General features: G+C 41.3%; 1 protein-coding gene across 8 annotated transcripts in view; it reads left to right on the top strand.

Annotated features, from left to right (window-relative positions):
- The window catches only part of tbc1d5 (TBC1 domain family, member 5), a 222,593-nt gene that overhangs the window by 189,215 nt on the left and 17,137 nt on the right, over positions 1–16,241 (top strand). For 7 of the 8 annotated variants that reach the window (XM_042346852.1, XM_007897591.2, XM_007897588.2 and 4 more), the window contains 4 exons: positions 3,616–3,701; positions 4,203–4,456; positions 8,018–8,083; positions 14,472–14,638. In XM_042346852.1, coding sequence (XP_042202786.1) covers positions 3,616–3,701; positions 4,203–4,456; positions 8,018–8,083; positions 14,472–14,638 — 573 coding nt within the window. The remainder of the gene's footprint in view (positions 1–3,615; positions 3,702–4,202; positions 4,457–8,017; positions 8,084–14,471; positions 14,639–16,241) is intronic. The other variant, XM_042346856.1, reaches the window with a different exon arrangement.

Raw genomic sequence — 16,241 nt, 5'->3', positions numbered from 1 at the left:
AAACACAAATGTTCAGAATAAATTGATTTATTATTGTAGTTCAGGTAAGGAGCAATTATGTGCTTCTAAATTTTGAAACAGACCCCATTAACTCCAAATAATGATGTGTCCTAGTGTCCCATGAAATTTTTCTTCCGTGATTATGAACAGATGTAGAGTAGGACATATTTCATGAAGGAGACATTTCCTGAAACAGCACGTATAGCAGTTCAGCACCTATACAAGTTGAATCAATTTTATTGTTCTGTAAGTGTGTGTTTGAGACTGTAAAATGTAAATATGAACGAACTACTTTGCCCATGCTTTCTGGAATTCTCTTCCAAAATGACTCCACTTCGCTCCCTCTCTGCTTTCAAATTCTCTTCAAATTCTCTCACCAAATTGACTGTCTCCCCACTACCCATACCCTCATTTCCCAGCCAGCTGACTGTTCCACTGTCACTGTAAATCCCTTTTTAACATTCTCATGATGTGAAAGACGCTATATAAGATTGATTCTATTATTATAAATTAGCTGTTGCATTTGCTTAACAGGATTCACTTATTTTAAAATTATGGTTATTTTGTGATATGCTTTGAGAGTGAAAGGCACTGTATAAGTGTAAGTTGTGGACAGAAAGGTGGTCAGTTACAGGGAAAGCAGGAATCCCAACAGAAAAATGCACTAAGACCTCCAGGTTTACAAATTCAACCATAGCAGAACACATTATCTGTTTGTTGCTAAAGCATGACAGGATCAAACAGAAAAATGTTGAACACGAGGCCGGAGCCGGCCGAGCGGAGTCAGCGGGTGGTGGAGTGGGGGGTAAGCAAATCGGATAGGTAGGGAGGTGCGAGCCCATGAAGGGATTTGAAAACGAGCGAGAGGATCTTGAAGTCGATTTGTTCGATAATTGGGAGTCAGTGGAGACTGGCAAGGACTGGTGTGATAGGGCTACGGAGTTTTGTGTGAGTAGTATCCAGGCAGTGGATTTCTGAATTAGTCCAAAGACATGGACGAGGATTTCAGCTGCTGTGGGTGTGAGGTACGGGCGGAGGTGGGCAATGTGGCGGAAATGGAAAAAAGCGCTCCTGGTCAGGGAACAGATGTGTAGTAGAAAGGAAAGCTGGAGAGCAAACCTGACCTCTAAGTTTGAGGGAGAGCTCAGGGAGGTTGTGGAGTTTGGACCCACAAGAAAGAAGATGCTGATGGGAGCCATAGATTACAGCTTCTGTCTTGCCGACGTTCAGCTGTGGGAAATTTGCGCTCATCCAGGCCTTGAATAAACAAGCTGACAGGACATCAGCGAACTGGGAGTCACAGCTGGAGGAGGGGAAGCAGATTTGTGTGTCATCTGCGTACATGTTGAAGTTGACTCCATGTCTGCAGATGACATCGCCAAGAGATAGCATGTAAATGAGGAAAAGTAGGGGGCCAAGGATGGAGCCTTGGGGTACCCCCCAGGTGACCGGGCAAGAGTGGAAGGAGAAATTGTTTACTGAGATATACTGTTGGCGATTGGTCAAGTAGGACTCGAACCATGCGTGTGCAGTCTCACTAAGGTGGATGAGGGAGGAGAGGCGGTGGTGTAGGATAGTGCGATGAATGTGTTGAACGCACAGAGAGGTCCAGGAGAAAGAGGAGGCAGAGGGACCCCTGGTCAAAGAGAGAGAGGATGTCATTTGTTACTTTGACGAGCGCTGTCTCTGTATTGTGGGTTGGGTCAAAAACTGGACTGGAGAGTTCTAGTAGGGAGTGGAGGGCGAGGTATGAGCAAAGTTGATTTGCAACCACGCGTTCCAAAACTTTTGCCGGGAAGGACAAGTTTGAAATGGGTCTAAATTTGTGAGGTTGGAGGGATCGAGGGTAGGTTTTTTGAGGATTGGACTGATGACAGCGGTTTCTTTGGGGGGTTAGTGTATCAGAGCCTGAGGAGAGGGACTCGTTGATTGTGTCAGCCAGCAGTTGGGTGACCAGAAGCTGCGTGGGGAGGGGATCGAGGCAGCAGGTCATGAGCTTCATCTTGGTGATGGTGGGGGAAAGGGAGGCGGGAGAGATGGGGGCAAATGACGGTAGAAATTGTGGCGTGGTTGGAAGAGAGGGTGGTGAAGGAGGCATGGGTGGGGTTGTAGGCAACATGGGGGGTGCAGGGGAGGAGGAGCAGGCAGGCAGGCGGATGTTGTTGATCTCGGTGATAAAGAAGTCAATGTCTCTTCTGAAAAACAGCACCACAAACAATAGAGCACATCCCAGCACTGCACTAGACTGTCATCTTAGCATAGAGTTCCAAGTCCTGATGCAGGGCTTGGGACAGTACCCTGTGTGAGGGCCGTTATATAAATGCAAGTTGTTATTATTGTTGTTGAACCTGCAACCTCCTGACTCAGATGCGAGAGTACTGCCAGCTAAGCCAGGCTGACATATTTACAAAGATTTACAAGAAATCTGGAGCACTGATACAGCCCACTCAGTCCAACCAGTCCAGGCTGGTGTTTATGTTCCACACGAGTCTCCACCCATTTCTTACTCCTTTGCATACCCTTTTATTCCCCTCTCCCTCATGTCTAGCTTCCGCTTAAATGCATCACAGATCTGTAGCTGTAGAGTTCTGTAGCTCAGTGGTTAGAACACTTGCCTCCGCTCGACTGGCACCGGCCTCCTGCTCCTCCCTCACACCCCCCGCCCCACCATCGGTGGTTGCGCTTTCAGCCACTATGCCACAAAACTCTGGAACACTCTCCCTCAATCCCTCCGCCTTGTCCCCTCTCCCCCCTTTTTCAAGTCCTACCTGAAAATCCGCTTTGACCGTGTTTACGGCCACCTCCCCTTCAGCTCAGAGTCAGGCTCTGCCACTGTTAAGTGCTCTGAGATGCTACCCTGCAAGGAGGGCACTATATAAGTGCAATTTGTTGTTGTGCGCAATTGACTGGCACGTTTCGCCCACAAAATATACAGTCAATTCACTTTACAGTATATTCTTTGAAGCACTTTGAGACGTCTCGAAGACATGATAAGGCACTATATCAAATGCAAGGATTATTATTATTATCTATAATATCTGATTCAACCATCACTTCAGGCAGTGAGTTCCACAATCTCACTACCCTCTGTGTGAAGTAGCTCCTCCTAAATTCTCTTTTAGATTCCCTAATCGCTAGCTTACACTTGTTTCCTGTGTATGGACTCCCCAATCAGTGGGAACAGCCTATTTATGTTAACCTTATCAACCCCTTTTATAATTTCAAACACCTCTATTGGGTCTTCCCTTAAATGTCTCCTCTAGCCAAAAAAAAGGCCTAACCTATCCAGTCGTGATGCAGAATCATAGAAAATGTAGAATCATAGAAATTTACAGTACGGAAGGAAGCCATCTGGCCAAATGGTTCTGTAACGAACTCTCAGAGCAAGCTGTTCATTCAATCCCACTGCCAGGCCCTAATATATCAGAAATATTGCACAAGTTGTTGAAGTATTCACTATTTTAAGTTGATCCGAACATAGATATATCCTATCATGCAAATGGTTTAATTGAGTTTTTACGTTTTCATATGGCTTCTCATTTAGAATGTTAACTCATCAACACATTTTGTATGTTCAGTTTTACATATTTCTTTCATGCTTTTCTTTCTCTCCAGAACAACCCAAGGCCAGTGAATTACCAGTTCCAGCAGAATCTAGATTATTATAGAGCACGTGGTGCAGAATTTGTTAATAAGACACGGTAAGTTTTGCAGACAGACAGACAAGACAGACAGTATGTATGTATGTAACTCACTAATTATTGAAAAGCAGCAATGGTCCCACAAAGAGCCAGGAGGTGAAAAACACAGTATTACAGTATGACCCATATACCATTCTTTAGTATACTGCAGTTTAATCTGTGGTCAGACCATGGACCCACAGGGTATGGGGAAAGGTGGTACTCTTTTGGCTTCTCATGCCCACTAACTGGCTTATCGTGTGAAGGTGCAGAGGGCCTCTAGGTAATAGTGTTATGGGATCATTAATGTCCACCTGAACAAGCAGACTGGACCTTATCTTATAAGAAACACAGTGTAAATGAGGAGATAGCTACATTATTATTCACTCATGTCAATGCATGCTGCAGGAAAGTTGTTTTGATCAAAACAATATTATTTTATATATATGACTATTTACTATTAACTGTTGGCCACATTTTAAATATCAAATATAATATTTAACATATTTTCTCATTATCCAGTGCCGGTGCCAAGGTTGCTCCATTGAACATTAATAAAGTGTCCAGCAGCCTGATGAATCTGGGGCGGAAACTAATAAGTCCAGCCATTACAGTTGGTGCTACCAGCAATTTTCAAACCGTTGGTACAACCGGCAGCAGTAACCTTGTACCTCAGCATCCACCCAGCAAGGCCATGGTAGAACACACCCAACAACAACAGCAACAGCAGCAACGAATGATGAAATCTGAAAGCATGCCTGTGCAGCTCAGCAAAGGTAAGTGTTACCATAGGATATATCTTTTTGAGCTGAAACATAGCATTTTACTCACAAAATATACAGTCAATTCACTTTACAGTGTATATGTTCCTGTCATCATGTAGTTGTATACTTGTATGAGAAAGGCTTGACCTACCTCTTCTCTCTCTTTCTCTCTTCCCCCAGAATTAATAATTAGAGATTTCTGCTGGCATAAAATATTTGATCTGGAATTGTAAACACAGTCTAGTGAAACCAGAATTGAGATTTGGCGAAACATGCCCATTTTTGACCGGCTTGGCTAGAATAACAATAATAATTGGAATTAAATACAGGTCGAATGCCATATTGCTGAAGTTCTAGCATGTGTATCTTATCTTGTGATTTAAATGATTATTGCACACTGTGATCCTCTCAACAAAATTCTAATGTTTCATTGATTTGCTCTGCTGCAAGAAATAAGACAACTGAAACATTTTCTTCTGCGATATTTTAACATAGTTCAAAGTCAACAACACCAAATTACATTTGTATAGCGCCTTTCACATCGGGAGGACTTCCCAAGGCCCTGGTCAATCAGGGATTTGGACCTGAGCATGGTTTGGGATCAGGAGGGGTGGAAGGCAAGAAGGGTAGGGGTAGGAGGGTGACCAAAGGCGCAGTTGAAGAGGAGGGTCTTGACACATGCCTTGAAGGAGGCAAGAGAGGGAGCAAGTTGAAGGGACTGTGGGCTGGAGTTCCAAAGGTTGGTGGCAGAGAGGCTGAAAGCCCGACCACTGATGGAGGGGCGGGCCGAGCAGGAGACGAGGAGCAGCCACAGCCTGCTGAGTGGAGGGAGCGGAGAGGTTGATGTGGTGTTAGCAGATCACAGAAGTAGGAGGGAGCAAAGCTGTGGATCAGCCTCTCCCTCCCTCTCTCAATCTCTCTCTGTTTCTCAGTCTCTTTCTTTCTCTTTTTCTCTCTTTCTCTTTCCCCTTCTCTCTTTTTCTCTGATTCTCTTCCCCCTCTCTAATGCTACACTGGGCTGCACAAGTCAAATGAAAACCAAGAAACCTTACATTGATTCACACTATCGGATTATTTTTTGCTGATACCTCTCAGCTCCAAATGTAGTATTGCATCAGAACCTGGTGTGGATAAGTGCACCCACAGATATGAGATGGGCAGATACACAGTTTCAAACCCTTATCCCCAAAAGAAAAATAGTCTTGCCTGCACCTTTAACATATGATTAATTTACTATTTTCTACATATTGGGGATGCAATGTATTTTTTTACTTAACCAAAAAAGTAAATATAATTTCTTTAAAACTTCAAATCCATAAAGCAGGCTTCAAGTTCAAGTCCAGTATTACTGCGACATTCAGGTGTTTATTGGCTCTCGTATCACATTTATGGCTTGTTGTATGGAACTAACATAGGTACGAGTCTCTTTCCTACTGGCTTAAAAAGATACACTATTAATGTTTATTTCAAGTTCGTGGAGTTTTGTTATTCACCAGCAAAACAGGCAGAGACAGCGCTTGAATTTATTATATTTTGCTTGAATCAACGCAAGTAATCTACTCCCTTGCCTTTTCCAGTGTGGAATTATAATAATAATCCTTGAATTTGATATAGCACCTCTCTCTTAACATCTTTGAGATGTCTCAAAGCGCTTCACAGAATATACTGTAAAGTGAATTAACTGTATATGTTGTGGGCGAAACGATTATAGCTAGGAAGTTTGCAATCTGATGTTCTCCCAGTGATATGGACAAGATCAGAAATTCACCATGCCAACGACACTAAACAACAAAGATGTGCATATATCATGCCCTTTATGTGGGTAGAGACTTGGAGCCCTTAAGCGCTTTAACTCTTGGAAAAAATGAAATGCCACAATGAAATACTTCTTGAAGGAGATGCTGTTGAGAACAGTTTGATTTACCCTCCCCCTCCCTCCATTTCAGCATACACACCATCAATGGAATTGGTCTTATTCCTTTGTTCTCATTTGAAAGCATACAAGCAGTCCAATGGTGACCTCAGCACCTTCAGGGAGCATTTAGTAATGTTATTAAAGAACTAATTATGTGACTAGCTCTTTAATACCAATTAAGCAAAACACTCAACTTACAAGCTTTGCACTCTGCTTCCAACATTAGTTTGTTTCAGATTGAGTTCACTCCGTATCCACTAACCAAATTCAATGTATAAATAGATTATTGTTACATTCTTCAATGAATTTTGAGCACTCTGCTGGAAGCACTGTCTACCACACTAGTGTGCATATCTGAATCTCTACTGAAGGTTCTGGTTTATAGAATCATGGAATGTTATGACAAGAAAATTGGACATTTATCCCATCAAGTCAGAGCAGATGTATTCTCAACATGAGACACTTGATCTCATCCCATTCTCCTCCATACCGTTGAATATTCCTCTTTTTCAAGTATCTGTCTGATTTTCTTTTTAAAGAATTAATCCCTCAACAAAAGTTTGTGAAGGAGAATTCCACATTCCCACCACCACTTTGCGGTTAACTTGCACCTTTCTTGGTTCCCAGGAACACTTGATTCTGGTCAGTCTGATTCTTTTGTAGCTCCTATCACGGAAGGCTGGTGCTAAGTACCTGGCTATAATTTATCAAACACAATTACGCTGTCAATCTCTGTCATTATTTAAAGGGAACAAGTGACTTCCAATGGATTGATGGCACAGCCTAAAACCATGTATAATATATTTGCAAAAACATCTTGTTTGGCTAACTCTCCTATTGTTAAATAAATCCACCAGTTCATGAGATAGGGAGCCATACAGACTATGATATTTCCAGACAACATAATTGGCCCCAGAGGTAAAAAAAAATCAACAACAACATCAACAAGATTCCATTTATAAAACGCCTTTCACGTCAGGAGGACGTCCCAAGGCGCTGCACAGTTGGGTCATGACCCGAGCAGGGGGGAAATGGTTAGGGTGAGGGGAGGGGAGGGAGCGAGGAGGGGGGAAATGGTCAGGGTGAGGGGAGGAATGGGAGGGAGCGAGAAGGGGGAAGAGAGTCGAGAGGGGAGCTGAAGGCTCGGTCAAAGAGAAATACTCTGTGCAAACCCTTACTGAAGTGAAGGATAGCCACTTGGATAAAGATTCAATTATTATTCAGAATAATGTTTCTACTTCTATTGACTTGTTTAATCTTTGATGTCCTTTTACCAAAGCCCTTTTTTGTCTTTTGTTACCTACAATTTCTTGATAAAGGAATAAATATGATCTCACGAGCCGGGATTAATTGGTAGCATTCTTTGCTTCTGAGTCAGAAGGCTGTGGGCTCAAGTCTTGGCTGAGTTCATAGTCTAGGCTGACATTCCAATGCAGTGCTCGAGCAGTTTGCAAATTGGCTGCCACGTTCACCTACAAAATACAGTAACTACACTTTACAAAAACCTCTACGAAGGAGTTTGATATATTTTGACATAATAAGGCACAGTATCAAATGTAGCGATAATTACATCAAAAGATTTATCTAAGCATAATTAAGCAAAAGTAACCTAAAACGCTCCATCTTGTCATTTGCAAATAACTTTTCTTATTTACTAGGGCAGGTAGTTACAGGAGATGGTGCTCAGGCATGTATCCCTGCCAAGACAATTACTGAGCTCTCAGGTAACAATTACCATAGCAGCTTATCATTTTGTGTTGTATTGGCTGTAGTATCTCCATTTGCTTGTGGTCACCAAAGCATCTTAGGCTTTCTTTTCTAGTGCTGTTGATGCCGCATCCATTTCTACCTGTGTGATACACTGTCAAAATCCTGCCACTGTGGGGCAGCATTGCTTAAAGAATTAATGAGTTTCATGCCCATATCTCACTATGCTGTTTGCATGCTAAGCTGATGAAATAAACCCCAAAGGTATGTTTTTATACAAGAATGACTTTTATAAAAGTAATATAATCAGAGTGTACATACTTGATTGCAGCTGCAAATTTAAGCAGTCAGTCAGCATATTTCATTTTGCTGCAAGACAACCAGTGATCATTTTGAGTGTTTAATATCACAGATTTGTTTTTTTTTTAAAAAGTATAATGGCAAAATTAATGTCACCAATTTTGCAGATCTGTTGCAAAGTACCAAGATCATAAATTATCTGGGTAAATTATGTACTTAATCTGGTATGAGCATCTTAGGTTCTCTATTCACTGATTATATCATTATCTATTATAAACATCTCAGTATGAGTTTAGATTTTTTAAAGGATGTCACACACCTAATGTGATGCCACATTTAAATGGCCAATACAGTGAAGGTGTGAAGGTTGGCTTCACAAATTATTTAAGCATGATATATCTGTGTATTGTTTTGGATACACGGTGAATAAGTCATTTTCTTTTCAACAGAATTTGTTGACCTGCTTCACATGTATACATATATAAGATATATATATCATTGAGAAGAAATGTGACCATCATCTATGTGATTATACTGCTTAGGCAGATTTATGGGATTGTGGATCAGCTGTGATGCAGTTCACGAAAAAAATATTTTTGGACTCAGAGGGTTATTTGATGATATTTTCATAGATCTATTTGAGTGTTTCACATTCACATCTTATTGCCTTTTTCCAACACTTCAATGGGGAAAGAGTCATAGCAGCAATATGCAATTAGCTACATGCTACAGCTTACAATTGGTGAATACCGTTCCATCTAAAATGCTGCTGTTATCCTGCTGTTATCAGCAGAGCTGATGTATGCCATTCACCTACAAAAAACAGTTACTACACTTTACAGTCAATCACGTGAAGCAATCTGAGACACAAAATACAATATCATGTACACTTACATAACTTATCTACTGATCTACGAATATTAACAAATCGTCTTGATAAATCAGAGAAAAAATAACTGCTGCTTGACTAAAATCGCTAAATGAATACAAATTAAGGAGTGAACCTACAACAGCAAATTACATTTTTATAGTGCCTTTCACATCGGGAGGACTTTCCAAGGTGCTGGACAGTCAGCAATTTGGACCTGAACAGGAGGATGGGATCAGGAGGGGTGGAGGGCAGAGAGGGTAGAGGTAGGAGGGTGACCAAAGGTGCGGTCAAAGAGGAGGGACTTGAGGTGAAAGGAATGTGGGATGGAGTTCTAAAGAGTGGAGGCAGAGAGGCTGAAAGCCCGACTGCCGGGCGGGGGACGTTGAGCAGGCTGGAGCCTGCTGAGTGGAGGGAGCGGACAGATTGGTATGGCGTTAGCAAGTCACAGAGTTAGGAAGGAGCAAGGCCGTGGAGGGCTTTGAAGGTGAGGATGAAGATGAGGATTTTGAACTCTATCCTCTGGGGGATGGGGAGCCAGTGGAGCCAGGCGAGGGTGGGGATGATGGAGTAACGAGGCCTAGTGCAAGAGAGGACACAAGCTGCAGAGTCCTGGATGATCTGCAGCTTGTGGAGGGAAGAGTTGGGAAGGCCGACAAACAGGCAGTTGGCGTAGTTGAACCTAGAAGTAATAAATGTGTGGATGAGGATTTTGGTGGCCTGAAGGGAGAGGCAGTGGCGGAGCCGGGGGGGATGTTGAGGAAGTGGGAGAAGGCAGAGCAGGTCATGGCACGGAGGTGGGATAGAAAGGATAGTTGAGGGTCAAGCAAGACCCCAAGGTTCTGGATTGGCTTAGCAAGATGGAGTGTGCAACCGTGGATGGTGATGCTGTCAGCACCTGAGGTGAGGAGGCGCTGACGGAGCCAATCAGGAGAGCCTCGGTCTTGTTGACATTCAACTGTGGAAAGTTAGCTCTCATCCAGGACTTGATGTCTAACAGACATTCTGTCAGGAGAGCAGTGGTCCTGGAGTCAAGGGTGGAGATGGAGATGGAGAGATAGAGTTGGGTGTCATCCGCATATTGTCCAGTCCTGTAGCTCAGTGGTTAGAGCGCTCGCCTCACAAGCAAGAGACCTGGGTTCATTTCCCGGCAAGGTGAAACCTTGGGCAAGTTTCCTTACTCCACACTCCTAATAATATTCCCTCAATAAAAAAAAACAATAATACATTGGTTGCTTCAATCTACGACTGTTTGTGGGACACTGCTGTGTGCAATTGGCTGCCGCATTTCGCCCACAAATAGACAGTCAATTCACTTTACAGTATATTCTGTGAAGCACTTTGAGTCGTCTGGAAGACATAAAAAGTGTTATCTCAAATGCAAGGATTATTATTATTAAACACACCAATTTATACTTATATAGCGTCCTCCACACAGGGTAGCATCTCAGAGCACTTAACAATGGTGAAGCCTAACTCTGAGCTGGGGGGAGAGGGGAGGTGGCCGTAAGCATACATGTGGAAGTTGACCCCGTGTCTATGGATAATGTCACCAAGAAGAGGGACCATGTACATGTTGAACCTAGGACCTTTCTGATCTGTATGGCACAATGCAACGTAGCACGGTGCAACTTGAAGTGAACTTCTCTGTATAAGAAGCAATATTATTGATATTCTTTTAGTTTGAGGTTTAATTCCTTGGAAGTAAGCATATCCTCCATTTTTCAATCACCTTCCACCGCAAAATAAATTATCCCCCAAATCTTTGTCAGATTAGCTCAACATACCTAACTACGACGTTCCAGGAAACGTTTCATTGCAAATATCCATTTCAAGTGCACTGTTGTGGGTAAGGAATGCCAGTATTGATGTCTCCGCAATAATGTTGTGTTATTAAATAACAAGCCTCCAGAACAAACCTGGTCTTATTGAAAATGTTTGAGCCAACTCTATGGCAATAATAGTTGTCAACACGAGATAGTAGAGAACAGAGAGCACTGACAACTGGGTCACAGGGTTAACAATAACAACAACAAAATTACATTTGTGAAGCACCATTCATGTCGAAAGGACGTCCCAAGGCACTGAACAGAGTGAGCAAAGCGAAGGGATTGCGGGAGTTCCAAAGGGTGGGACAGAGAGGCTGAAAACCCGGCCGCCAGTGGTAGGGCGGGTCAGGCAAGAGACATGGAACAGGCGGGAGCCTGCTGAATGGAGCAAGCGAACAGGTTGATAGGGGGGTCGGCAGGTCAGAGAGGTAGGAGGGCCTTGAAAGTGAGGACGAGGATTTTGAGGGATGGGGAGCCAGTGGAGTCGGACGAGGGTGGGGTTGATGGGGTCATGGAACCTGGTGCAGGGAGAGGACACGAACTGCAGAGTTCTGGATGATCTGCAGCTTGTGGAGGGAAGAGTTGGGGAGGCCGACAAGGAGGGTGTACTCGAGCCTTGAGGTGACGAATGTGCGTATGAGTGGTCCGGTGGCCTGAGGGATGAGGCAGTGGCGGAGACGGGCAGTGTTGAGGAGGTGGGGGAAGTCAGAGCGGATCATGGCACGGATATGAGGAAGGAAGGACAGTTAAACAATCAGATCACATTTAAGGATGTAGAATCCAATGCCAGATGTATCTTGATCAATACCATTAACATTGCTCATCCAGGGAAAATACATTGGAGTTCTGAAAGATTAATAGTCAAAATGTATATAGGATGTTTTATAGATTATAATATTTCTATTTGCTGTATCTTATCACAGATAGTTCTTGAATGGTCGTCCATAAAAGCATTAATACTTAAGGGAAAGTAACATTAAAGCATATGGGATTACACGAGATAGCTCGAGTGAGGGCAACAGCACAGACTCAATAAGTCTCTTTCTAAGTTATTGAAATGTCTCCAGTGTGGGGCAAAAGTAAGACAGTCATGGATTTTCATCATTGTACAATATTTACACAGATGCTTTTTCAAAGAACTGCGTTAATTTTTATTGCGAATAAATTAAATTTGAAGTTGGAAATCTATTTACAATCCTCATTCATATTAGTATATATTTGTGGAGTCCTGTAGCTCAGTGGTCAGAGCACTCGCCTTGCAAGCGAGACACCTGTGTTCAATTCCAGGCAGGGCGAAACCCTGGGCAAGTTTCCTTACTCCACACGCCTAATAATAATCCCTCCAAAACAAAAACAATAATAAATTGGTCATTTTCAATCCACGACTGTTTGTGGGACATTGCTGTGCGCAATTGGTTGCCGCGTTCGCCCACAAATATACAGTCAATTCACTTTACAGTATATTCTGTGAAGCGTTTGAGACGTCTAGAAGACATGAAAAGCGCTATATCAAATGCAAGGATTATTATTGTTATAAAGATTATTATTTTTTGATGAGATGCAAAATGTTAATGTCAGGTTGAAAACCTTTGAACTACATATTAGTGAAGGTTAACAGAGGTTACATTTAATGTAAGGTTACATTTATTTTCCAGGTAATACAATATTAAGGGAGGTATATTTGTCCTTGTATGTCTTAACGTATACCTGTCCAAAAAGCTATAGAATTTGTACTATTGGAAATTTGGGGTCTGAAATACACTGGGCTTCATTTGAGATCTCAAGCTCAGGACTAGCACTGGGAATTTGTGAGTAGCATTGGAATGTTTGATGCAATGCCTTACTTTGGTTCCCAGGATGATGAGAAACTAAATGTATCTTTCCAGGAAATCTATGGGAGCTTTACAGGAATGGGGACGTTCCTTTTTGGGATCTCCTCAGTTTGGACAAAAACTGCTGAAGTTTAATCAGCTACAGTTTAATTACATTGATTCAAAAGTTAGATGTGTTGAAAGAATTTTGCATATTATTTCTAAATTATAGGATGACAGCTTCCCTTTAAACTGTGTAGTATTGGGAACAATGTACACCTATAATATATGTACCCAATACACCTATAATATATTACCCATATCTGTTAAACTGCTTGATTTCATGTGTGAGGAGCTGTTCACTTTTTTTTAAATGACTAAAATAAGTTTATAAGATAATCAATACTGTGGTTAGTTTGATTGGGCAGTGCAATTAATATTAATATAATTACAATATAATCATAATATAATAATAATCCTTGCATTTGTTACAGCACCTATCATGTCTTCGAGACATTTTAAAGCGCTTCACAGAATATACTGTAAAGTGAATTGACTGTATATTTTGTGGGTGAAATGCGGTAGCCAGTTGTGCACAGCAGTGTCCCACAAACAGTTGTAGATTGAAGTGACCAATTTATAATTATTATTTTTTTGAAAGAATTATTACCCCCGGAAAAACGATCCGCCAATCGACTAACAACCTGGTTCCTACTTACTGCTAGGTAAACAGAGGCATGTGGAGTAAGGAAACTTGTCCAACATTTCGCCTTGCCAGGAATCGAATCCTGGTCTTCTACTTGTGAGGCGAGTGCTCCAACCATTGAGCTACAATACAAAATTACATTTGTATATTGCCTTTAATGTCGAGAGGATTTGGTGTATTCTTTTATAGAAGTGTATAAATTTGGTTTATGCTTTTGTACAAGTGTACAGAACTGTAAAAGCCAATCGTGATGTGCCTCTACAGAGTAAAACTTAAGATAATAATATTTTAATGGGTTTGGTGTCCAATAGCAGAAGAAAATCATAGATAGTTTTAATGAAGCAGATATAACAAATAGACAGCTTAACACGTACCAAAAAACTCAGTCACTATAAAAAATCACATTCTCAAAGACTAGATTTCTGTTTTAGAAGCATGTGTTATTATTAATGTACGTCCATCAAGTACCCCTATTGTAACTGTGGTATTTGATGGATATATCGACGTGTAGTAAGCTGATACTGTGACCTAAAATGGAGTATATCACATCTACCTTCAAATTCTAACAACACCCCATTTGCTGACCCAGATTTGGCATTAATGCCCCAAACTTTTGACAAAATTACTCACAACACATATCAAACGTCACAGCGTAAATGTTTCATTATGAAATGCTGTGAGTCAGAGATTCAGTAAATAGAGTCCTTCTTTGTAACTATTTTGATCCTGTCAATTGTTGCGAGCTTATATGTCGCATCAAAAAATCTTGTTGGTGTTCATGAATGTCACCTCCCTAACAAAACACAGCAAAAGCTTTTAAAACCTGTCATAAAAATCAATTTTAAGTAAATTTTATACTTTCATTTTATAAGCCGTTTGCCTCTCTCTTAGGTCACAGCTCTACTCATGTTACTTCCTCGCCAAGTACTGAGAGTTTGCCTGCTGGGAGAGACAGTACAGCTTCGCCTCCTCTGTCTTCTGCAAAGAAAGATTCGTTCTTCAGTACAATCTCCCGTTCCCGATCACACAGCAAAACTATGGGAAACCGCAAAGACATGGTGAGTCCTTGCACTAATATGGTTCTTTTCAATTGTTCTTTGACAAAAGAAGAAAATATCATAGAAAATGTGCAGAATGAAATATTTTGCAGCTTTCCCACATGAATACTAAAGAAAATACAGGGTCATATAACCTTGCTTTTTATACAGTATTGCAATCCTCTCTTGATACAAAAAATAACTACCTACCCAGAGACTAGCAGGGTACTCTTCTCTCATCTTTCTACCAATAGTTTAAAGGTAAAACATGTTCAAGAATGATTTGGAATAATTTTTCTACATTTTCTCATCTTGTTAATAAATAGATATGGCACATTGCAATCTTTAATTAAATTATTGGTAACAGGGTTATATAAAGGGAAGAAGTGTTACAGTTAGTATCACATTATCTTTATATTTTCTTTTGTATTTTGGGGTTTTGCTATTCATCTTCTGAGTAAACATCACAGGGAGCTCATTTGATGCAGCACCAGAAGGAAATGGATTTGAATCCAAGTGGGTTCACTTAACCCTTCAACGGTTCAAATCAGATAAAATCATCATTGTGCCTAAAAGTATCCTTCACCGGGAGAGGAGGTAATCAGAATTTCCCTCTGGTGGAACAGGCACAAGCTCTGAAGAGGAAAAGTAGATAAGATCTGCAGTAATACAACTTGTGTTCAAGGTATACATATTTTTCAAGCCAAAGCTGCAAAGGTTAGGAGGGCCTTAGCTGGACAGCCCAGTACCTTCTTGCACTGGGAACCCATGGAAAACATACTGACTCATAATTATTAGGCACTCCTTGTTGATTCATTTCTTTTGAGCAATATTGAAGTCTTTGTGTCAATGAAAGAATAAAGTTGAATTCTTAGAAGTTACTCCTCTGCGCACTTTGCAAGTACTTTAATTTGTATTTTTGAAAACTAAAATTTAGAAAATCATAAGTTTATATCTTGCGAACAACATTGTAAAAATTAAGATGGTCACATATTACTATTAGTACAAAATACGGAGGCAGTAATTTCTGGTATTTTTAGTGTTTTGAGCTTAGAGTGTCACATTTTTCAATATTTTGTAACTTGTAATGTCAGCCAGATACTCCAGGCTGCCACTTCGGACCCAAGCTCCCACTTTAACTTGTAAAGTGCTTTGTGATGCTCTCTCCCTCTAGTGAAAATCATTGTTGTTGTAGGCACCGATAGTAGAATTCTTCGTTGTAGGTTCAACCAACATATCAAGATCTGAACGTATTATGTAATTTAGCAATCGAGTGCTCATCCAATGTCCACCCACACACACAGACATCCCTGTTCCAGCATGGATGTTGCACATTTTTAAAGGAATTGTAATGTATTGCTTACAAACATAGGTAAACACTCTCATAGAGTACTAAGGGGAGACTGCATTGTTTTGTGTCCCATTTTTCAGATGAATTTTTTCCTGATATCCTGGCTAACCCTCCAGATTAATTGGTGATTCACCTCAATCTTGCTGGCACAAATGGCTGCTGAGTTTGCTGACAAAATCACTACTTTTCACAATAATAATGATGTCAACCTGCTCAGTTGGCGGCAGTCTTGCCTCTGGGTCGGATGGTTGTGACACATCAGGATGTTGATTC

This window comes from Callorhinchus milii, unplaced genomic scaffold, assembly GCF_018977255.1.
Source record: "Callorhinchus milii isolate IMCB2004 unplaced genomic scaffold, IMCB_Cmil_1.0 Scaffold2, whole genome shotgun sequence".
In the NCBI taxonomy this organism is placed as follows: Eukaryota; Metazoa; Chordata; class Chondrichthyes; order Chimaeriformes; family Callorhinchidae; genus Callorhinchus; species Callorhinchus milii.
Note: the sequence above shows the minus strand (reverse complement) of the source record. Positions and strands in the feature narration are given on the sequence as shown.